We start from the raw sequence: 24,130 nt of genomic DNA, 5'->3' as shown, positions 1-24,130 counted from the left end.
TTCTGACACATCCTTGCAGAGGAAGGAAATAGCTTGGAACATTCTCTTACAAAGTTATTTAAGGCAGTGTGGTGGGTCACGCCTTTAATTCTAGCACTTGGAAGACTAATCAAGAGGAAGATCAGTCTTGAATTTGAGGCCAGCCTAGGCTATATAGTAAGTTCCAGATCAGCCTGGATTTACAGAATAAGACCTTATCTGAAAAACCACTCTCCCCCAAAGTAATCTTGGAACATTGGTTTAAATATAGAATCACAGACCATTGTGGAAACACTTTAACCATGCTGATCAATAAATGCCAGTCAAATCCCTTCCCCCACCTGGTAACAAGTCACAAAAGCTCGAGTGGTTCTGTTGAATGCCAAAGCAATGAGGGTAAAATAAAGGAATTATTTGTTGTTATTGTTTTGTTTTTTGAGACAGGGTTTCTCTGAAGTTTCAAAGCCTGTCTTGGAGCTTGCTCTGTAGACCAGGCTGGTCTCGAACTCACAGAGATCCTCTTGTCTCTGCCTCCTGAGTGCTGGGATCAGAGGTGTGCACCATCACTGTCAAGCCTAGGAGAGATTTGTTACAGGTCTTTCCCTCATGAATTTCTTATGTGTGTCTACACATAAGACAGTCAAAACGCCAATGTTCCTTAGGAACCAAACCATCCACCTTGCTTTGGTCTGTCACTGGGACCCAGGAGCTGAAGAGACAGCCTTCTCCCCCCACCTCTCCTCCAAGCACACACCACCATGTCTAGATTTTTTTTAAGATTCCCTTTAAAAAAAAAAATATGTGTGCTGAAGATCAAACTCCATGCTTGCATAGTAAGCATTTTATCTACTACCTCCCAGCTCCTTCCCCAAGTTGTAAATATGTAGAACTGTCTTTTTCATGCCCTAGAGGTATTACTGTTTCCAGGTCAAAGCAGAAAAGTTACCCACAAACATGTTCCTTCAAAAATCAATGTTGTCATACTGAAAGGTTAGATCTCAGTTGCAGTGTATATACCTTTTAATAAACTTTCACTACCTCAGGACAGAATAGTTAAGGACTGAAACTTAGTAAAGTTTTGGTTTATTAGTAATGACGGTTTAAGGAATTATAACCTAAGTTATGCTCTTAAATATTTTCCAGCATCTGTAAAGTCAAATATGCAGATGTTAAATTCTTTTGTAAAGACTTTTTAAAAAATTGAGATGGTGAGGTCTGTTAAGAGCCCTTGAAGAGGATCAGAGTTCAGTCCCCAGCACCCACATTGGGCAGCTCACAGTCATCTGTAATTCCAGCTCCAGGGGGTCCTATGCTAGCGTATATACTTAGACATTTTTAAAGTTCAGAAAATTGATAAAGAAAAGTAATTCTGAATCTTAAAGGTCTTATGTTCATCACAGTGGTGTTTTTATATAGTACCCCAACAAACATTATTACCTCGTCTCAATATGTACCAAACCAGGAGCACAATAGAAAGGAAACCTAGGGAGGGGACAGTGCCCTATCACTTACTTACATTCCCAACACTTGAGGGAGCAGAGGCAGGAGAATCAGTGTGACTTAGAAAAAGCTAGCCTGGTCTACATAGCAAGTTCCGGGCTAGTCACAAACATGGAAGACCTTTTCTTATCCTGTCACAACTTGTAAAAATGTATGCCTTTAATCCCAGCCTGTGAGAGGTAGAGGTAGGCGGATCTCTGTCAGTTCAAGGCCAGCCTGGTCTACAGAACTAGTTTCAGGACAGCCAGAGCTACACAGAGAAACCTTGTCTCGAAAAACCAAAACAAGAAAAAAAAATTTTATATGTCTGATGGTTGGCTTTTCCTGGTTGCTCATATTCCAAGTATTCGAGTTTAACATTATCCAAATAATACAACTATAAAACTTCCATTCATTCTGTGATACTGGAATGATTGAGAAATTTGTGGCATTCATGATATAAACTGTAGTACTTTGAATGAGAAATGCACAACTCATAGGCTTATACATTTGAATATGTGGTCCCTATTAGTGGTGCTATTTTGGGGAATTTTAGGAGGCACATTCTTTCTGGAAGAAGTATATCACTTGGGACTGACATTTGAGAGTGTATAGCTTCCCCAAATTCTACCATTCCACTTCAGGATTGCTATTAAAAGATTTGATCTTTTGGCTTCCTGTTGCTCCAGTGCCTGCGCCTTGTCATGCTTCTGTCCTGACATGATAGACATTTATACCTCTGAAGCCATAAATCAAAATAAACTCTGTCTTCCTTAAATTGCCTTTGGTCATAGTGTTTTATCACAGTAGTAGAAAAGTAACATACAGAGGTCTACTTCATACTGATATCAAATTTTTCTTTTTTGAGCCAGTGCTATTAACACCAAGAGTCATAAAAAGATTCTCTTTTATATCCACCACCCACACAAATATAACGAAGCTTTTAAATAAAAACCAACCTGACAAAACAGCGCTCTCTCTCTCTCTCTCTCTCTCTCCCTCCCTCTCTCCCTCTCTCTCTCTCTCTCTCTCTCTCTCACACACACACACACATATAATTTATGTATTTTTAATTACTATTTAGTTCAGTCTCCAGATCAGATCAGATGTGGTAAGATGAGACTCATTACTAAGGAAGACTTTAAAATTCTAGTTTTTAAAAGGGAAGTAAATTGATGAGCACACTGGCACACAGTGACAGACTGTAAGTACTACATACTACAAAAGAATAATCTCAGCCAAGGCTAACTTAAAAGTTTTCTCTAGACTGAGTGGCATTCAGGCTGGGCATATGTAGCTCCATTGGTAGAGTATTTACCTAGCAAACATGAAACCTTGTGCTGTGGGATAATGCTCTTGTACACTGAAAACTTGTATTGGTTTAATAAAACGCTGATTCGTCTAGTAAACAGGCGGGAACTAAGAGAATTCTGGGAAAAGGAAAGGCAGAGAGTAGTCACCAGCCAGGCACAAAGGAAGCAAGATGAGAATGCCTTATTGAGAAAAGGTACCAAGCCATGTGACTAAACATAGACAAGAATTATGAGTTAATTTAAGTTGTAAGAGCTTGTTAATAATAAGCCTGAAGCTGGGTGGTGGTGACACACCTTTAATCCCAGCATTCAGGAGGCAGAGGCAGGCAGATCTCTGTGAGTTCGAAGCCAACCTGGTTTATAAGAGCTAGTTTCCAGGACAGGCTCCAAAACTACAGAGAAACCCTGCCTCAAAAAACAAAAACAAAACAAAAGTCTGAGCTAATAGGCCAAACAGTTTATAATTAATATAAGCCTCTATGTGTTTCTTTGGGACTGAATGGCTGCGGGCACATCTTCCATCTACACCTTCTACACCCTGGGTTCAATATTCAGCACCACAGAATCAGTGTAGTAGTATATGGCAATAATCATAGAATTTGGGAAGTAGAAGTAGGAGCAGGAGTTCAAGGTCACCCTAAGCTACATAATGAACTTGAGTCTAGATAGATGAGACCCCAACTTCAAGAAAGTAAATGGCACTCAAACTATTACTTGACCTACTGAATGAAGACTGAAAACTGTAAAACCTTTTTAAAGCCCCTTCTCAGTACTACATTAAAATCTTTTCCATTGTTTAACTCTGGTTAACTATGTTGTAGAATATTAGTTAAAGATGTATTGCATTTGTTTATACTGTGGAACATTTGTTTAATGATGCAAAAATGTGTTGCTTTCTTTTATGTTGCATTTGTTTTGTTACTTTGGCTGTATAAAACACCTGATTAGTCTACTAAAAAGCTGAACAGCCAATAGCGAGGCAGGAGAAAGGATAGGTGGGGCTGACAGGCAGAGAGAATAAATAGGAGAAAAAGAGCTCAAGGTATGAGAGAGGAAGGAGAGGATTTCAGGGGCCAGCCACCCAGCTACACAGCAAGCCACAGAATAAGAAGTAAAGAAAGGTATACAGAAATAGAGAAAGATAAAAACCCAGAGGCAAAAGGATAGGATAATTTAAGAAAAGCTGGCTAGAAATAAGTCAAGCTAAGGAGGGGCGCTATAAGAAAGAATAAGCCTGGGTGTAATTTCTTAGGGAGCTGGGTGGCAAGCTCCACAAAAGCCAAGAGTAAAAACAGTTTGTTTCAGTTAAACCCTACTATTCCTAGATAACCTAGCTTAAAACTCATTTACTTTCTCTACCTGCTATTTATTGACTATTTTACCCCATTAACTTGACAACTATGTTAGTGTGCCAATAGCCACACCTGGACTTAACAGAACAAGCATTTACGTTTCCAGGGCCTTGGGGGTGTCTGTTAGTGGGTGTAGAGTGTTTGCCTAGTATGCACAAGTCTCAGAGTTCAATCCTCAGAACCACAAAACTGAGTATGTATGCAAGTGTTTCCCACAAACAAAACACCAATCTGATGCTAGAGTATAGTTTGGATTAGCCAATCCCATTTCATGTTTTAAATGAAAATCAAGTAACCTTACATTAGGGAACACAGGTGGATTTTATCTGAACACATTATTTTGAGAATCTTTAACAACTCACAAAGGACATTTTGTATTAATTTGTATTTTAAGTTTTAAGGAGCACTGAACAGTAATAAGGATTACTTTTAAACATCTTTGGGAGATGTTCAATTTAAATTTATTTTTAAATTTATTAGGGCCAATGAAATGGCTTAGTGGGTGCTGGTGCCTGCTCCCCAGGCTGATAACCCGAGTCCCAGTTCTGGTAACCACATACTGGAAGGAGAGAACCAAATCCCACTGTAGTCCTTCTGATCTCAATATGCACTCCATGGCATACACATGCCCATACACAAACACAAGCACACAAAATGAGAAAAGACATAAATTCATTTATTTCTGGTATCTCACTCACCCTGCTAAGAAAAAAAAAAAGACAGATTGGAAATCTTGCAAAAGAACATTTTAAAAGTTCATTCTTATTTTTAATGAAATGACTGATCATGTACTTTTTCTACTGTAACATTTGTTTCCTTTGTGTAGTAATTTGAGGCAAATTCTTATTCTTGCAAGAGCAAACCCTTCAACTATACTTTTACCCCCAGCTTCTATTCACCTTCATGCCTTAACTAGGTCAAGCATTCCCTTAATAGTCTTAATGGAAATTGAGATTTTTTTTTACTAATATTCTCATCACAATCATCTTAAAGATGTCATTTTCTTCTAACAAATGTTAGAATTTTGTTCCATAATTCCCAATCCACCGGTTTTCATGATCTGTGATTTCAGTCTTTTTATGTCATTACTTTCTTACATATATATTCTATGTACCAAGTAATGCTGTTAGTTAGTCACCCTTCTGAAATACCCCAAGGTTTTTGTTTTTTTGGAGGGACAGGATCTCACTGTGCAAACCTGCATGACCTGGAACAATTATGTAGACTAGGCCACCCTCAAACATAGATCTGTCTGCCTGCCTCTGCTTCCCCAGTGCTGGTATTAAGGACAGGTGCCACCACACTCAGCTTTCAGTCTTAATTATTAGTAGAGATATGTCTCTCTGCTTGGGTTTGTGCATTATGAGTGCATATGGAGGCCAAGAAAGGACATTGGATCCCCAGGAGCTGGAGTTATAGCTTATTGTGATCTACTAACGTGGGTGCTAAGAACTGAATGCTGGTCCTCTACAAAAACAGCAAGTACTCTTAATCACTAAGACATCTCTCTAGCTGGAATTTTTTTTTTAAATTGTGAGTGTATGAATGCAGATATGTGTAGTCCTTGAGCTTTCTAATTCTGTGTTAGTCCATGTTGTACCTAGAACTCATATGTTTACTGGAAGTTCTTTTTTTTTAAGGAACACACACACACACACACACACACACACACACCAATGTATACCAAGATGCCAGTATATACCAATAATATCAATACATACAATACACACACACTAAAAAATTCCCTGGAGCCAGAGATGTCAGAGGATAAAATGATTGTGTTTATGAGGCCCTGGGTTCAGTCCCCAACACTGTATAAAACCAGATCTGCTGGCAGATGTCTGTAATCCCAGCATTTAGGAAATGAAAGCAGAAGAATCAGTTTAGGCCAGTCTACGGTGTACATGAGACAATGTTTCATAACAAACAAAAAAAACTTCAAAAAAAAAATCCTTGAAGTTGATTCAAGCAAGAATCACCACCTGACCTAGATCTTTGTGTTTGTAATGTGATATTTTAATAATTCTAAAGTATCTTGCCTTCAAACTACTTTTTAAATTGAAAATATTTATTTCGATGTATGTGTAGGAATGATGTGTTTGTGTGGGCTTGTGTACCATGGCACATATATGGAGGTCAGAGAACAACTTTTTAGTATTAGTTGTCTCATTCCACTCTTTACATGGGTTCAGGGAATCATACTCGGTCTTCACTAGGCCAAATGCCTTTACCCAAAGAGCTGTCTTTCCAGCCCCGAAGTACTTTGGAATTTTTTAAAAAGATTTATTTATTTATTACATATACAACATTCTGCCTCCATGTATGACTGTGTGCCAGAAGAGGACATCAAATCTCATTATAGAGGCTGTGAGTCACTATGTGGTTGCTGGGAATTGAACTCAGGACCTCTGCAAGAGCAGCCAGTACTCTTAACCTCTGAGCTATTCATTGCTCCAGCCCTACTTTGAAATATTAAAAGTTGAAGAAATTTTGCGTAAAGACCATATAATAAAGATTAGTATCACTAATAAGGGCAAATACAATGCACTTTCAGCTATGATACCCTAGAAGAGATTCTGAGAGCTTAAGAAACATTCAAGTAAAACTATCTAACGGTGGAGCAGGGTAGATTTGTACAAGCATGAATACCTGAGTTCAGATCTTAGCACACTTGTAAAATACTGGTGTTGCAGCTCATCCCTGCACTGGTAGGTGGAGATAGAATGATTTCTGGGGCTTGCTGGCCAGCCACCCTAACTAGTTGGTAAGCTTTCAAAACAGTAAGGTGAAAGCGATAGACCTTAAGACCTGATGTCAACCTCTGGTTCCTCATGGGGTGGTATGCATGCACATACACAGCCTTAGGAAAGAGAGAAATCCAAACCAATGGTACCATATAAAATAACAACTCAGGGTTGTTTTTGTTATTGTTTTTAAAAATTAATTCTATAAAGTTAAAGACTGCAGATTTTTTTTTCAGATTGAAATGAGGGAAGGAAGAAGAAGAGCAGACCAAATATAGCACATGATCCTTTGCTGAATCTCAAACTGGAAAAAAATCTAAAAGATTACTAATAGTTGAGAGGTGTGGCACACACCTTTAATCTCAGCACTGAGAATCAGAGGCATGATGTGCGATTCCCCTCTGTATGCTGTGAATACCATTGGTGAATAAAGAAACTGCTTTGAGCCTATTGCAGAGCAGGGCAAAACTTAGGTGTGTGTGTGGGGGAGTACTGAATGCTGGGAAGAAGAAGGTGGAGTCAGGAAGAAGTCATGGAGCCTCTGCGAGAGACAGACATGCCGAAATTTTGCCAGTAAGCCACTGCCATGTAGTGATACACAGATTAATGGAGATGGGTTAAATTAATATGTAAGAGTTAGCCAATAAAAAGCTAGAGCTAATGGACCAAGCAATGATTTAAGTAATACAGCTTCTGTGTGATTATTTTGGGAGTCTGAGCAGCTGGGAAACAAACAAGTGGCCTCCTCCAATAGGCAGACAGATCTCTGAGTACAAGGCCAACCTGGTCTACAAAGCAAGTACCAGGACAGCCACTGCCATAGAGAGAAACCCTATCTCAAAATGAACAAATAACAATGAAAAAAGATTAGGCATATTTCTCCCTTAAAATTCCTCTCTGCTGAGAATTCCGCCATGTCTACTTTCATTCAACTTAAAAAAAAAAGAGAGAGATTATTTAGAACAAGTGATGAAATTAGAATGTGAACTATGATACAGAATTTGGTAGTTAATATTTACTGATTTAAAAAAGATTTTGGGGGAGGCTGGAGAGATGGCTCAGAGGTTAAGAGCACTGACTGTTCTTCCAGAGGTCCTGAGTTCAATTCCCAGCAACTACATGGTGGCTCACAACCACCTATAATGAGATCGGGTGCCCACTTCTGGCCTACAGGCAGGAGAGAGAGAGAGAGAGAGAGAGAGAGAGAGAGAGAGAGAGAGAGAGAGAGAGAGAAAGCTTTCAGGAATTAGAGAAATGGCTCAGAAAGTAAAAGCATGGGCTGCTCTCTTCCTGAGGACCCTGGTTTGATTACTAGCACCCATATGGAAGCTCACAATCATCTGTAATTCCAGTTACTAATGAACTCTTCTGGCCTCCAGAGGCACCAGGCATACATGGTACACAGTTTATGTGCAGAAAAATTGACACCTATACATATTAGATAAAAATAAATCTAAAAAGATTATAAAAGAGCTTGCATTCCAAGAATCCACCCATATCCCTATATCTAAGGATAATGTACTTATTATGTACCTGAAAAGAAAAACTGGAAGGACTAAATTATTTTAAAAAATAAATTAATAATGCTGCAAACATTCAAAGAAATTATCACTACTTACCATCAGTGAAAAGCAAGATTTGGGCTATCACCAATTTTCAGAAAGGCTTCAAGTACTTAACCACTGAACTTAAAACTTTTTAGATACCTAAGGATAGAATTACATAATAAAATAAATTTGATCCAATTTTTACACACACAAAAATATACAAAACTCTGCCAGGTATAGTGGCGTGTGTGTGTGATGTATGTGTGTATCACTTGAGAAGCAGAGGCAGGAGGATAACTCTGAGTTTGAGACCATCCTGGTCTATATAGCAATGTCAGGCCAACTAAGGCTATACAGAAATAAATAAATCCACATACTATCTATTGAGTTTTAGCGACACTAATAGCTTTATTTAACAAACACTGAGTGACTACTATGTGCAAAACACTATGCTAGTGCCATGAAAGATACAAAGGTGAAAAAGACATAAACCCTGCCCACCAGGAGCGTATAATCTAATGAGGCAGACAGACATATACACACATAACTACAATACAAGGCAGTAAACAAGAGTAGGCAAATGCTGAATGTGGCCTGAGTGTAATATTAGCCTTAAGGTTCAAATTTTAAATGCTAAAGTGTTGATTGCTTTGAAAATCCCAGATTAGCATAACAGGTGTTTAAATGGTCCTACCCAAACAGCGACCCAAACAGCTGCAGTCAGGAGTAGGCCTGGTGGAGGGGCTGCTTGAAAGCACTGTCACATCTACAGATACAGGGCTGACACAAGTATGTAGGAACAGGTGAAAAGAATTTGTGTGTTATATGTGTGTGTATGCACGTGCATGTGTATATATACATCTGTCCTTTGGTTAATGGCTATAGCTACTGTTTTAAACAATATACTTTTATATAAAAAGGAATTTGTATAATCCCAGAAAAATCAATTTAAGGAATAGGATTAATTTAAGAAAGAATCCTTCCATAGGCAATTTTATTTACTAATTGGGTCTTTAAATATCTATAAAGCTCTGGAGCAATTAAATGGTTAGATATCTAAGTATTGCTGAGTAAAAACCTCTTATGTAAGTTTAGCCTTCTGAAGGAAATGGTCACATACCTGATACAACACTATTCTAATAGCAATAAGAAGGCCTTGAAGAGATTTAAGGAAAATAATCTTTAATGCTTCAATGCAAATGGAATACACGCTGATTAAATACAATTCAGTGTTCTTTGAAAATAACTGTGACAGCATTTGATACCAGTTAAGGCCAGCAGAACAGAAGTGAGGAAAATATTGTATCATCTTTCATTGGTTTCATTACCATTGCCTGTGATTATGCAACCCAATCTTTTCTTTCAAAATGTCATTTGTTGGTATTGATGAGATGTGATTTATAAATTCTGATTTGCTTTTAGCTCACAGGCTAGGAACAGCGGCTGACCACTTCCTCTTGCAGTATTGTCTAAAATAACTGGCAAAACAGAAGCACATTTCCTGGCTGCTTTCCTACTTCCTGAATTGGATGGTCCACTGCTTAGCCTGTTTCCTTCAATGTGTCACTGTGGTCCTGGGTTCTCTGCTGCTTTCTCTCAAGGAAACGAGCCCGTGCATCTGAGATAGATTTGTCATCATTTCTTCTTTGCATTTTCTTTAGAACTTCTTTTGATATTCCATCTGAAAACAGTGCAAAGATATCCTGATTTTCAACATTAAGAAAATTGGGCTAGGAAGATGGTTTAGTAAGCATGTACTTGTATAGCAAAATCAGAGGTGGAGACAGACAAATACCTAGGAGCACCAAGCCAGCTAGACTAGAGCACATTGTAGCAAACAAAGACCCTGTAATCACCAATAACTGAGGCTGCCCTCTGACCTCTGTCCGCATGCACATGTTCACATATGAATACACACATCATAAACATACAGATATTATTTTTGGTTTTTCGAGACAGGGTTTCTCTGTGGCTTTGGAGCCTGTCCTGGACCTAGCTCTTGTAGACCAGGCTGGCCTCAAACTCACAGAGATCCACCTGCCTCTGCCTCCTGAGTGCTGGGATTAAAGGTGTGCGCCACCACCGCCCGGCTACAAATGTTTTTTAAAGAGAAAAGATCATCAAGGTAATTAAATGTTGTCTTGATTAAAGTCTGGCTGAAAGAGCACACAGGTGAGGATGCTGAGCTCAGTGGTACAATGTATACTTCACAAGAAGTCACAAACAAGACTCTAGGACTACCACTACAATAACAAAAAGTACATGGGCCGGCAGGTAAAGGTGCGTCTTGCCAGCCCTGCCAACCTAAATTTAATCACCAGGACCCATGTGACAGGAGAAGGCTAACTCTCACAAGTTGTCCTCTGCCCAAACTTACATAGAAAACACACACAAATAAATAAATGTAATAAATAACAATAACAAAAAGATTCATGAAAGGCCAACCAGTCAGAAAAACTAACCCTAATTCAAGCACATAGGACAGTATTATAATACTGCAATAAAACATCTAGTGATTACCATATTGAAAAACCTTTGGATTAGCCAGGCATGGTGGTTCGTGTACTTGGTGATACCAACACCTGGGAGTCAGCAGTAGATAGATCTCTGTGAACTTAGGCTGGCTAGGTCTACATAGCAATTGTCCAGTCAGCCAGAGTTACATGGTGAAGTTCTATTTCAACAAGAAACCTTTCTGTGACTTCTTGAGCAACATGTTCTACCATCTATTTCCCAGGGATGTTAAATATAATACAATTCATCATTCTGCCTCAAAAAGTTGTATCAAAAGGTTTTGAATGTATGTGAGTTAATTGTGTTTTATGCTATGGTTCATCACCACAACTGTTTATATCTTCCATCTATAGTCCTTACTGTTCAGAAAACCTGTTAGAAAAATAGAAGTTTGGAGGTAAAAAGTCACAAAATAAAAACAGTAAGTAAAACTGGGGAAAACAAAATTAAAAAAGTGAGCCAAGCAGTGGTGGTGTACATCTTTAATCCCAGTACACAGGAGACAGAGGCAAGCAGAACTCTTGAGTTCAAGACCAGCCTGATCTACAGAGCAAATTCCTGGACAGCCAGGACAATTCCTTGACAGAAGAACACTGTCCAAAAAAACAAAAACAAAAACAAAACAAAATAAAAACACTGGGAGAAGACGGTTTCAAAGTTAAGAGAACAATAATCCCAGGATTCAGGATGCTGAGACCACAGGATTACCACAACTTTGAGGCTACTCTGGTCTATAAAGTAAACCCCATCTCAGAAAAATAGTAGAACAAATGATTCACTCACCCTTTAGCTGCTTCACATTTTCCTTATTTGTCCATTTTCTTCTTGCATCTTCTCTCACTTCACGTCTAGCCACACTGCTTAAATCATGTGCATTAAGTTCATGTAACTTGGGTAGTAAGTCTCTCACCCATTCATAACGGATTGGACATACAATTCTTGCATAGACTTTGGTGGTAACTAATACTTCATGGAAAATAATCCATTCAAGTTTGGTTTCCTGTTCATGAAGCTATAAATAAATATAAGGCTTAAATGAATATAAAAATTTCATTTAAGGATAACTATTAGTAATTAGCCCTATTCTGCATTAGAGCAAGAAAATAAGGAAAGCCAGGACTATAGAGAGAGACTCTGGTTCCAAAATAAAAAGAAGATAATATCACGAAACCTTCTGAATGTTTTCTTCCTATAAAACAGAAGTCATAGCTGGGTGGTGGTGGTGCACGCCTTTAATCACAGCACTTGGGAGGTAGAGGCAGGCAGATCTCCTAGTTCAAGGCCAGCCTGTTCTACAAGAACTAGTTCCAGGACAGACTCCAAAGCTACAGAAAAACCCTGCCTCGAAAAGAAAACAAAAAAACACAAACAAACAAAAAACAGAAGTCATATGCCAACCAATACCCTTAAGCTCTACATAAAAGAGATGTAAAAATCTTAAAATGAAAACTAGAAGACACTGGTATGTTAGTACTACACTCTTATAAATGCCTACCTTTTTATTGAATATAAGATGCATTAGGGCTGGCAAGACCACTCAACTGACTAGAGTTGATTCCCCATGGTGGAAGGAGAAAACTGACTCCTGCAAATTATTTTCTGGCATTAACGTGTGTATGCCTCTCCACACTCCCCCAAAATGTAATTCTGTTTTTGTTTTTGTTTTTTTTTTTAAAAAAAAAGGTACTTTAAGGGCTTGGGATGTAAAGTTCCTGCCTTACATGTGCAAGGTCCCAGGTACTACAAGAGAAAACAGAACAAAAAACAAACAAAAATAAAAAACCCACAAAGGCAATTATTGCAAGGCAAGGTAGTGTAAGCCTGTAATCTGACTACTTGGGAGGTAAAGGCAAAAGAAGCTTGAATCTAGCCTAAGCTACACAGACATTCTATTTCAAAAAAAGATAAAAGTACTTACTGCTGAGGAAGGGTGAATATGAACTGGACTTCCACGCCCATCCATCGTGCAAAACGTTCTGCCAACAGATCTATACACAGAAAAAACAAAGGATAAAGACTAAAATAGCAAAGCAATAAGTTAACTGTTATATAATATTTTACTACTAAAATAAGCAGAAGTTTACCTGGGGAAGAAGAACCATTTAAGTAACAATATTGTCACAAGAGCTAGTTTAAAAGAGCCATATAAACATATAAGCTCAAATTATATATTCTCCTAATGAGTATCTATACAGTAAGAACATCTTTTTTCATCACAATTCTAAAGAAAGGAAGCTGTTATTACAGAAGAGAATTAACTAGTGGGTTTATACCTTATACCTTTAAAAATATATATTAATGCATGTGGGGAGGGGTGTATGCATGCTTTGTCATATGTGGAGGCCAAAGGACAACTTTGGAGTCAATTCACCTTCTACCTGTATTTCAGTTTCAGGGTTCAAACTGAGCTCATCAGGTTTGCAAGGCAAGCACCTTTATCCACTGAGCCATTTTACCAGCCCTACAATTATATGTTTATGCGAAAGTAACTTCAGAATGTTAGCTCATCTCAACATTCTCTTCAATAATTTAGTACGTGTGTGCATGTGTCCATGCATGTAAATAGGGAGACCAGAAGTCAACACACACACACACACACACACACACACACCTTTATAGCTGTCCACTTTATTTTTTAAGACAAGGGTCTCTCTCTGTACCTTAATCTCATTCTGAAATAAACTAAATTTACAGAAAATTACAAAGTAAAAGACAAAATAATTTTTTTACTAGAAGTATTGAACAGTAAATTGCCAACCCAATACCTCACCGTTGCATTATTACCACATGCTTTCCATTTTCCTTCCTAGTTAAGCCACCAAACCATAAAATTAACACTGATGCATTATTAACATCAAATCCTAAGACCCCACTGACATAGCACCACTGTCCTAATAATATCTTTTAAAGCAAAACGACTCAATTTAGAATCAGAACCACCTTTATTTTTCATCTCCTTCATGCTGGAACACTTGCTCATCCCGACTTTCATAGCAGTATCACTGTTCCCAGGCTCTCTCAGATGATAATGCCAGGAGACCAGGCATAAGCCACTATCCCTGCCAACTCTAAGTATATCTAACTCCTTTTGCCATTATCCTTACAATATTTACTTATGTGATCCATAATGAATTTCCCATTACCAGTGTTCTTACTTTCCTTACAAAGATACCCTTACTTTAACCCCTCTTAATTGAGTTCTGATATCCTGATAGTCCATGTATCTAAGCTTTGCCAGGGATGCCATTGTCTTGTTTGGCTCTTACACTCTACCTGGGGCCACAAAACTACAAAAATCCTTGTCATTTACTTTAGATGTTGACACATCTGCCTAGTATGTACTCTCTTCCTATCCTGCCTTGATTCCAGCACCCCAGTTTGAATAACAGTACTTCATTGTGCACAGATGACAATTATGAAAAAATTTCTTATAATTGTTATCATCACCACAGAATCTATATCAAACCTTCAATCTTGAAATATTTTATCACTGCAATTAGATACAGTAGTGTTTATGAACTCTCCAAGCATAATGCTCACCTTCGAGCAACATTTTTGAAGTAGCCTGCACAAAGACATCTTCGTAGTACTTCATGTTTAGGCCCTTCAAAAGTCTCTCTTGGGAAATCACTTTGCTGTAGAAAGAATATGTATTCAGTGATAAAGATCACAGGACAATATGATCTAATCTTTTTTCAAAGTTCACATTCCTAAAAGCTTCTGGGTAATATAGGATTAGATTTAGCCTTGTACCCAAAATAAAAAGAGACACAGTATAAAATAATTGACAGAATACTGTGTATCAGGCAACAAAAGGAGACATAGAACCAAGAGACAGGAAATTAATACCAATAAAAATTCTGACTATGGCATAAGAAAGAAAATCCAAAACCAGGCGGTAGTGATGCATGCCTTTAATTCCAGCACTTGGGAGTCAGAGATAGGTGGATTTCTGTGAGTTCAAGGCCAGCCTGGTCTACAAAGCAAGTTCCAGGACAGCCAGGGTTACACAGAGAAACCCAGTCTCAAAAAAAGAAAAAAAGAAAAAGAAAAATCCAAATGGAACCCAGAAGGAAACAGAGCCAAGAGTCTGAAAAGACCAAAGTGGCTGGAATTTTGGAGGAAAGAGTAAATTCAGGAGAGATATTCAGAAACAACACTGGAGATCTGCAGAAAATAAGTATCTGCCCAAGTAATTAACCTCCCAGAAAAATAAGAATGCTTGGAATCTCACAGGGCTAAGCATGATGCTATAAAACAAAACAAAACCTTCTAAGGCTTGGTTTTTGAATAGAGTATCTAGAAGGGGATTACCTTTAATACCAGCACTTCAGAGGCAGAGGCAGCAGATCTCTGACTTTGGGGTGGCCCTAAGATATATATGGAGTTCCAGGCCAGCCAGTGCTACATAATCAGACACATATACACCAAAAACAAAACAAAAAAATCCCAAACTGCACATACATAAAATATCATGAAACATTGAGAGGTTTTATTATTTTTAAAATATTTATTTTAAATTATGTAAATGTGTGTGTCTTCATGAATATGTGCAGGTGAGTACAGTAGAGAGGTCAGAGGCAATGGATTCCTGGGAGCTGGAGTTAAAGGCAGTTATGAATCACCTGATGTGGTACTGGGAACTCATCTGCAAGAGCAGTATGTGTACAGTCTGTCCTGCACTATTATTCTTTCTTCTTTCTTTTCTTTTTAGACTCTATTAAGCCTTGGCTAACCTGGAAACATAAACTAGGTTGTCCTCAATTAACAGAGATCCATCCATCTGTTTCTGCCTGGAAGGTGCTGGAATTAAAGGTATGCACCACCAAGCCCAGCCCAGCCCTGTTATTCTGATTTTAGTAATGCTTTAACAGGTATGTGCAGACGTCAAAACTCCGCAAACTGGGCATTTTTGTTAAGTGTTTTAAATGTATTCACATTTGCTTGGTGAGTGGACAGGTGGACATGCTCATGCCGAAGCATAAATATGTGTGGAGGTCAGAGAACAACTTTCGGGAGTTCCTGAGATCAGACTTGGGTCGTTAGATTTGGTGGCTTGCACCCCTACCTGCTGAGTCATCTCACCAGCCTCACACGTAAAGCTTACTATGTGTCAACTATTCTTCAGTACAACTATTTAAAAATATTTTCATTTCTTCAGATATATTTCTTTACTGCTACTAGGATTCACTGGGTCAGAAAGATGGCTGGACAAAGCAGCATGCAGATGGAAGGTGGCCGACTAGAAAAGGTGGCATAAATAAAATGGACATCACTGAAAGTTCAGTATGACATTGACAGGCTTAAAATGCATGTCAAGAAAACAAAACAATGCAAACTACAGCGATCACCTGTTTAAGTTTCCTGATCAGTTCCCGAAGTTGAGCTTCCACACGAAATGCAGAAAATAAGCACCGCCAGTGAATCCAATGCTTTTGGCACCACGAAGCTGGAGCTCCACTACAACACAAAAATACTGGTGTCTTGAAAATACCTTCTATAAACAAAAGACAAAAACGTCCTCATTTCCTTTACTAAAAATGGACAACATGTGTGGTATCAGGGTTAGGGTGGTTGCAACCTCAGCACTTGAGGTAAGGGCAGAAGGTTCAAGAGTTCAAGATCATCTATTAAATAGCAAGTCACTGCCAGCTTAGGCTATAGAAGACCATCTCAAAAAAAAAAAAAAAAAAACCAACAAAAAACAAAACCAATCAACCAACCAAACAACAATAACAAACCCCAAAAGGAAACCGATAAGCAAAAGAAGAGATCTGGACAAACACTAAAAGAAGCGTTTTAGAAAATATGACACAAAAAATTATCAGGGGCTGGAGAGACACTTGTTCTTCAATCTGGATTTGGTTCCCAGCACCCACATGGCAGCTCACAACCATCAGTAACTCCAGTTCCAGGGGATCCTACACCTGCTTTAGTTTCTATGGGCACCATGCAAGGCTGTAGTACACATACATACAAGCAGGCAAAGCACTCATATACTTAAATCTTCTCAAAGAAGGAAAAAAAATTGATAAAAAATAATGTCAGGCCCTCTGACTAAATTTTAAAAAATAATTTGTAAATGGGTTTCTTTTTACATATATGAATTAACAAATAAATATTTAATCTAAGTATTTACATTAAAAAATTCTGTAAAAATCATTTTCAGGAAGGATTTGAGAAAAGAGAAGAACTACCATTTTCAATAAACAGCTACTAAATGGCATGACAGCCTCCGGGAAATCTCACTGATGTTAAAAATACCTTGAAGTCAGTTTCATCCCATTGATCTTTACTGTCTAAGGTCATACACAGTAAATATGTAATGGAGCTGCAGAGCAGAGTGATGTTTTCCAGAACCAAGGACCAGCTCACATACCTTGATTTGCATTGTTCAAAAATGACAGCTAAAGTTGCAAAGTCATTAAATCCTCCAGCTTTTGCTGCCAATTCTCGATGTCTCTGTTCTGCTTCCTTCTGGTACTCTGGATCAACTAAAAGACAAATCAAGAGACAGTTTAGTTTTAAGTCAAGTGCCTACATTCACTTTGCTTTCCTTTTCACCATGTTCAACAAAATCTGCCTCACTCTTGAGGTAGAATTAAATTAGCTCTTCTTAGAGAGTCCAGTTTCTTCCATGAGTATTGTAATCATCCCGTGTCCTGACCCATTGTCCCCCACTTCCCCCACATTGTTTGCAAGACAGATTATCTCCCTAAATAGCTCAGCATGACCTGGAATTTGGAATATAGCCCACCATGGCCTTGAAATTCTCTTGCCCCTGCCTTCCAAGCACTGGGTAGTACAGAACTACAGAACTGTACCACCCACATAGCTATTTTTCTTCTTTTAAACGCATGCTAGAGATTTACAATAGTCAACATTACTTCTTTCAGTTCAGTTGTTTTTAAAATAGTATCTGGAATTTACTGTCTAAAAAAAAAATCATGGTATAAGCGTAGCCCATAGTTAAAAGGGGTATAAAGTTCCATGTCCAAAGTTTGTTACATAAGCAGTCTTCAGGGCTAACCACTATTAGAGATGGTCCCCAACTTAGAATAATCTAACTTTATAATGGTGCAAAAGCAATATATAATTTACATTCAGTAGAAACTGTACTTCCGATTTTCTACTTTAATCTTTTCCCAAATTTCAACACAACAATCTCTCCCAATGTTAGTACCATATTGAGCCTCTGCTCCTAGTCAGCCATGCAATTATAAGGATAAGTAAGATAAAAAAACAAAAACTCCATTACACCATGCAGCTTTGTTCAGTAGGTCAGTGGTTTTTTAATAATTTATTTAATTTTATCTTATGTGCATTGGTACGAAGGTATCATATAAGATCCCCTGGAACTGGAGTTACAGACAGTTGTGAGCTGCCATGTGGGTACTGGAAATTGAACCCAGGTCCTCTGGAAGAACAGCCAGTGCTCTTAACCAATGAGCCATCCCTCCAACCCTAGGTCGGTGTTTTAATGCATTTTTTACTTAGGATGTTTTCAGTATCACAAGAATTTAATTAGAATGTGTCCCATCATAAATCAAGGAAAATCTGTAGTAAATTTGTGCTCTGTCAAGTATTTTCTGCTTTTCTCCTTCTACCATGTGGATTCCAGGGATCAAAAAAGTGGTCAAGAGTCAGCAGGATTGCTCAGCAGGTAAAATTACTGGCCTCAAAAGCCTGATGACTTGAGTTCATCTCCAGAATCCATGTAAAGGTAAGAGAGAACTGACTTACAGTTTTGTCTTTAGACCTCTACATACGATGCCATGACAAACATGTACATTATACACATACAAAGAAGTGATCAAGCATTGATTGCCTAAATGTACAAAGAACATACACAATTTAACTAGACATTATATAACAAATTCAAAATAATATGTAATTAAACAGGACCTCCATATACATTAAGCATCCCTATTACAAGTATTCCCTAATTTTATAATAATGTATAACATATGTACAGAAAACTACTTAAGCTGTAAATGTATACCCCAAGAGGTAATTATAAACATAATGTAGCAGATCAACAACCATAAGCATCAGAGAAGCCTAATCACATAATAATATCTACTTTCCTCAGATGGGTAACCATAGCCTGACTTCTAACTCCACAGATGGGTGTTGCCTGTTTCTAACCTTTAAAAACATGTTTTTACATTTATTTTATGTGTGTGAGCATGCCACTGCATCCAATTTGGAGGTTAGAAGACAACTTTCAGGGACCAGAAACCAGTTTTCTTCTTCCATCATATGGGTCCCACTAATGAAGCTCAAGCTGTCCATCTTAGTAGTAGACACCATTGCCCACTGGCCCATCTTACCAGCCTTGCTTCTAACCTTTATATGAATGGAATCACACAGTATGTACTTGATGCATTTAGTTGCTTTTGTTCAACATTATGTTTTTAAGATTTAATTGTTTCGTTACTTTGATCCTATTTTTCTAAATCCACTACAAGACTGACACACTCTCTGGTCAAATTCCCCACCCAGAACTTTATCAGATTAATCTTCATTCTGCCTGGATCCCCTGGGTTATAAAGCCATAGAGAAGCTAACATATATGGCCTAATTTTTCTGTTCATTGTAGGCAATGCTACAAACCTTCAGTTGGCCTACTATAGTCATTTACACTCTGGCTCAGCCTCTTAAGGAGATAGCAGCTTCATTCTGCAAGTTCATAGTTGGTCTTGTCTATATGGGAAGTTTTAAACCAAGGCTACACAGACCCTGCCTCAAAAAACAAACAAATAAAAAATGCTAGGGAAATCAGTGGTATAGTGTTTGCCAAGCTTGGACCTAAGTTTGATCCCCAGAATCCAGATAATGAAAATAGACAAAATTTAAAGATTTAAATTAAATTTAAAATTTTAAATAATTTAATTCTAATTAAAATTTAAAAATTCAAATGTGGTAGTCTCTATTTGTAATGACAGTACTGGAGCAGGAGGCAGAGAGAGGTGGAACTTTGAGATTAACTGGCCAATCAATCCAAGTGCTGTGAGAATTTTTTTTTTTTTTAAGACAAGGTTTCTCTACATAGCCCTGGATATCCTAGAACTCACTAAGTAGACCAGTCTGTCCTGGAACTCACAGAGACATGCCTGTCTCTGACCCACCCAATGCTGGGATTAAAGGTATGTACCACCATACCCCACCCAGGGAGAATTCTTATCTCAGGAAAAAAAAAAAAAAGAAAAGAAAAGAGGATAATGCTTTAAGAATGGCACCTGAAATTGTTCTCTGGCCTCCATACCCAAACACACCTACACATATACAAGCATATAGACACAGAGTCAAAGGAAAAGACAAAACAAAGTCCATAGGTGGCACATACCTATAATTCCAGCACTTGGGAGGAAAAGGCAGGTGAATCTCTGTGAGAGCAAGAACAGCCTGGTTTACAACGTTCAGGCCAGCTATGGCTACACAGTGAGACCCTGTAAAATCTCTTGGTTAATCTACTAAATAAGCACATGAAAAACAACCATTATTTTTCAGGCATAATAGTTCACGCCTTTAATCCCAGTACTCAAGAGGCAGACAGAAATCTCTGTGCATTGCAGAGTTCCAGGTCAGTGGGGGCTACTCAGCGAGACTATGTTTCAAAAACAAAAACCTCATTATTAGCCATCACAAAACTGTAAAAGTGAAAATAAAGAAATACATAATACAGTGTATACAGTGCAATACCAATTGTGGAGGAGGATATGTGCAAGATAGTTCAAGCTACTTCCACAAACAGTATTTATGGAATATTTATTTTAAGTACAACTATTTTAAGAGTAAGATTTGGCTGTTTTGTTTGTTTTTGAGATCACTTTGTGGAGTGGGCTAGCTTCAAGCTCAAAGAGATCCTCCTGCCTCCGTGTTCTTAATGCTGGAATTAAAGGTACTAAATCCAGCTTGTTTCTTAATCATAAACTTGTTCAATAGCACAACAATTTCTTTCCCAGGTATTTTTTTTAAAGCTAAGCTAAATAAAAAATACAAAAGGCTCACACAAGAATTTATTCAAGAGTATTTGCAATATTTTACTCATAAACAGCACTAAATAAAAATAATACACATGTTCATAGACAGAATAATACATAATCAATTAATTGTTTATACAGTGGAAACTACTCAACAAAAGATCAAAATACAGACACATAAATAAAACAATACAGATGAATTTCACATGGAGTAAGTTCACCAAAAGTCTAATACACACCCAAAATTGCATACTGTATATTTCTACTTGTAATTTCAAAAAAAACCTAACATTTAAAGAATATTCCAGCTGGGTGGTGGTGGTATGCGTTTTTATTCCCAGCACTAAAAAGGCAGAGGTAAGTGGATCTCTGTGAGTTTGAGGCCAGCCTGATCTAAAGAGTTCCAGGTCAGCTGGATTTACACAGAGAAACCCTGTCTCAAAAAAAAAAAAAATGAATGAATGAATGAATGAATGAATAAAAAAAAATAAATTCCAGAAAAAAAACCAACTTGGAGCCAGGCAGTGGTGGTGCATACCTTTAATCCCAGTAGGGAGGCAGGGGCAGGCTGATCTCTATGAGTTTAAGGCCAGCCTGGTCTACAGATTAAGTTCTAGGACAGCCAAGGTTAAGAGAACCCTGTCTTGAAAAGCCAAAACAATCAAATCAATGTTTTTTCATGTTGGGGTGTGAGGCATGCACACACACACACACACACACACTACATGTCACTCTGCAAATGGAGCTCATAGGACAATGTGTAGGAATTTTCCCCTTCTACCCTGTGGATCCCAGAAATGAACTCAGGTTGTCAGTCTTGGTGGCAAGTGCTCACAACATAATTCAGTCATGTCACCAGTCGAAAACATTCTCTATCTTGATAGGGGTGCATGTTATATGGCTGTATTCATTTCACAAAATTCACTGAATTATACTAATGTGCATGCATTTCACTATATTCAAATTTTGCCTTTAAAATGTCAATAAAGACCTTCAAGATCACTTAATCTTGTCACCCAACCGGATTCTTTTTCTAGCCTTAACTATTGAACCCAATTCCCTGGTTTGCTACTGTTGTTTTTGTTTTGTTTTCTGAGAGAAGGTAAGAAAGTTTCAACAGAAAAACAGAGAAAGAGAGAGATGTTCATAAATTCACTATATAACCCAGGGTGGCCTCAAACGCCCAGAGTTCAGTCCTCCTGTGTTGCCTTATAAAATGCTAGGATTACAGGTATGTACCACTATAACTGGCTCTTTGGTTTTATAAATTAAAAACATGGGAGTCTGAGAAAGCTAGGCTCATAGTCAGGTAACAGAACTGTTAGAACACTCAATTCCTGACTTTCACTTCATACTCTCGGTAATCTTTAGGCTTGATATTCCCTAATGAAAGCCAATTAACATTATATATTGCACATACTATTTAACTGAAAAAAAAAGGTTGCAATTGGATATATTATGAGAATTAAAATTTTGTAAAAATTTGAGTACATTTTAAAAATTTATTTTGTGTTTGTGCATGTTCATTTGCCAAGACATGTATGTGGTATACATATATCAGAGGATAACTTATGGGAATTAATTCTCTCCTTCCATCATGTTCTGAATTCTGAGGAACTCAGGACGTCAGGAGTGGAGAGATGGTTCAGCAGTTAAGAGAATTACCTGGTTCTTTTCAGAAGCTACATGACAGCTCACAATTGTCTGTAACTCCAGTCCCAGAGGATCCAACCCCCGCTTCTGACCTCAATAGGCTCCAAGAAAGCACATGGTGCACAGATAAACATGCAGACAAAACACCCATACACATAAAAATGAATTAAAAACAAAAAACAAAAACCTCTGGACATCAGACTTGGCAGCAAGTGCCTTAACTCAATGAGCCATTGTGCGGGCCTAAGAATCAAAATTTTGACAGTTAAAAATGAGGTCTATTTGGGGTAGGCAGCAAACTGATTCAATAACAGTACTTTTACAGAAAAATGTATTTACCATTATAATCATAGCAATGACAAATCAGTCTGGACCCAACAATCATAACCAACAAAAGGAAAGGCCAGTGGAGTACGTAATCTATTGTTATAGCATTAGCTAAAGGTCTAGTGACTACTCTCCTTATGGTAAAAAGTTATGTCTCTAGATAAAAACAAAGCCAACACATGTTAAACTGTCTCATACTGACACACCAAGAAACAAAGAAAAAAAAGGAAAATAAATAAGGATATGGAAACCTAAAAAAAGAAAAAACGAATACCCTAAGGATAAAGGGCTAAACTACCTGTTCTTTTCATTCTAAGAAAACAAGTTAATATATTACTAATTTACCACAAGAGAACAAAGGTTCACCTTATTATCTAGCTTTATCCGTGAAGGGAAATTAACTTTTAGCTAAGAATGTTATATACTCCCTATGCCAAACAACTAAGTTAAAGGAGAACAAAATATAAAAACATTTACCCAGTTTCCTGCTCCACAGCTATATGGTTACCCCCCCTAAAAGACTCTGTGAATTACTGGAGACCAAAGTAAACAGCCAGACATCATGTACATGGTTAGAAACTCCATAGGGTAAGATGGCAGTTCTCCTAACTTGACCAGATCACACTACAATCCTTTTATGGACTTCAACTGACTCTGCAGTTCACGTGGAGAGGAAAAGAGTGAGAGCAGCCAGGGCAGTGTTGAAGGGGAGGAACAAAGTCAGGAACTCCCTTATCTAACTACAGAAGAGTGCTCAACAAGTTCAGTCAACTGCTCTATAACAGAGAAACAAAGATATTTCAATAGAGAAACTACAGTATTTTGACAAATGATCTTGAAACAAATGTATACCCAACCATTATATGACAACATTATGAGAAAATCTAAATGTCCATAGTATGGGAATGACCACATTGATATACTACCAAGAGCAAGATCCACAAAAGAAAACAGTTATATTAGACGTCATTAAAATCAAAATCGTCTGTCTGTCAAAGGCAATTCCAAAACAATGAAAGGATAAATCAAAGACTTGAAGAAAATACTTAACAGCTGGGTAGTGGTGGCTAATACCTTTAATTCAACACTTGGGAGGCAGAAGCGGCAGGATCTCTGTGAATTTAGGGTCAGCCTAGTTTACGGAGTGAGTTCCTGGACATTCAGGGCTATACAGAGAAACCCTGTCTCAGGAAAACAAAAAGACTTAACAAAATATATACTGGGGTAGATGAGGTG

The 24,130-nt window shown here is 37.9% G+C and overlaps 1 protein-coding gene and 1 long non-coding RNA gene across 3 annotated transcripts in view; one reads left to right on the top strand and one right to left on the bottom strand.

Annotated features, from left to right (window-relative positions):
* LOC146893239 (uncharacterized) overlaps positions 1-24,130 on the top strand; it is a 30,395-nt gene that overhangs the window by 3,732 nt on the left and 2,533 nt on the right. The window contains exons 2-3 of one of the 2 annotated variants that reach the window (XR_015738773.1): positions 15,643-15,743; positions 16,090-18,651. This is a non-coding gene — a long non-coding RNA (uncharacterized LOC146893239). Of the gene's footprint in view, positions 1-15,642; positions 15,744-16,089; positions 18,652-24,130 lie in introns of those variants that run through there. The other variant, XR_015003737.2, reaches the window with a different exon arrangement.
* Dhx40 (DEAH-box helicase 40) overlaps positions 8,798-24,130 on the bottom strand; it is a 39,256-nt gene continuing 23,923 nt past the window's right edge. The window contains exons 13-18 of the mRNA XM_048446778.3: positions 17,308-17,422; positions 16,280-16,388; positions 14,469-14,563; positions 12,847-12,916; positions 11,712-11,940; positions 8,798-10,095 (exon numbers count right to left, since the gene is read on the bottom strand). Of these exons, the coding sequence (XP_048302735.1) occupies positions 9,956-10,095; positions 11,712-11,940; positions 12,847-12,916; positions 14,469-14,563; positions 16,280-16,388; positions 17,308-17,422 (758 nt within the window). The 3' untranslated portion in view covers positions 8,798-9,955. The remainder of the gene's footprint in view (positions 10,096-11,711; positions 11,941-12,846; positions 12,917-14,468; positions 14,564-16,279; positions 16,389-17,307; positions 17,423-24,130) is intronic.

The sequence above is a fragment of the Myodes glareolus genome, chromosome 9 (assembly GCF_982192425.1).
Source record: "Myodes glareolus chromosome 9, mMyoGla1.1, whole genome shotgun sequence".
In the NCBI taxonomy this organism is placed as follows: Eukaryota; Metazoa; Chordata; class Mammalia; order Rodentia; family Cricetidae; genus Myodes; species Myodes glareolus.
The sequence above is the reverse complement of the archived record's forward strand: the minus strand, read 5'-3'. Positions and strand labels throughout refer to the sequence as shown.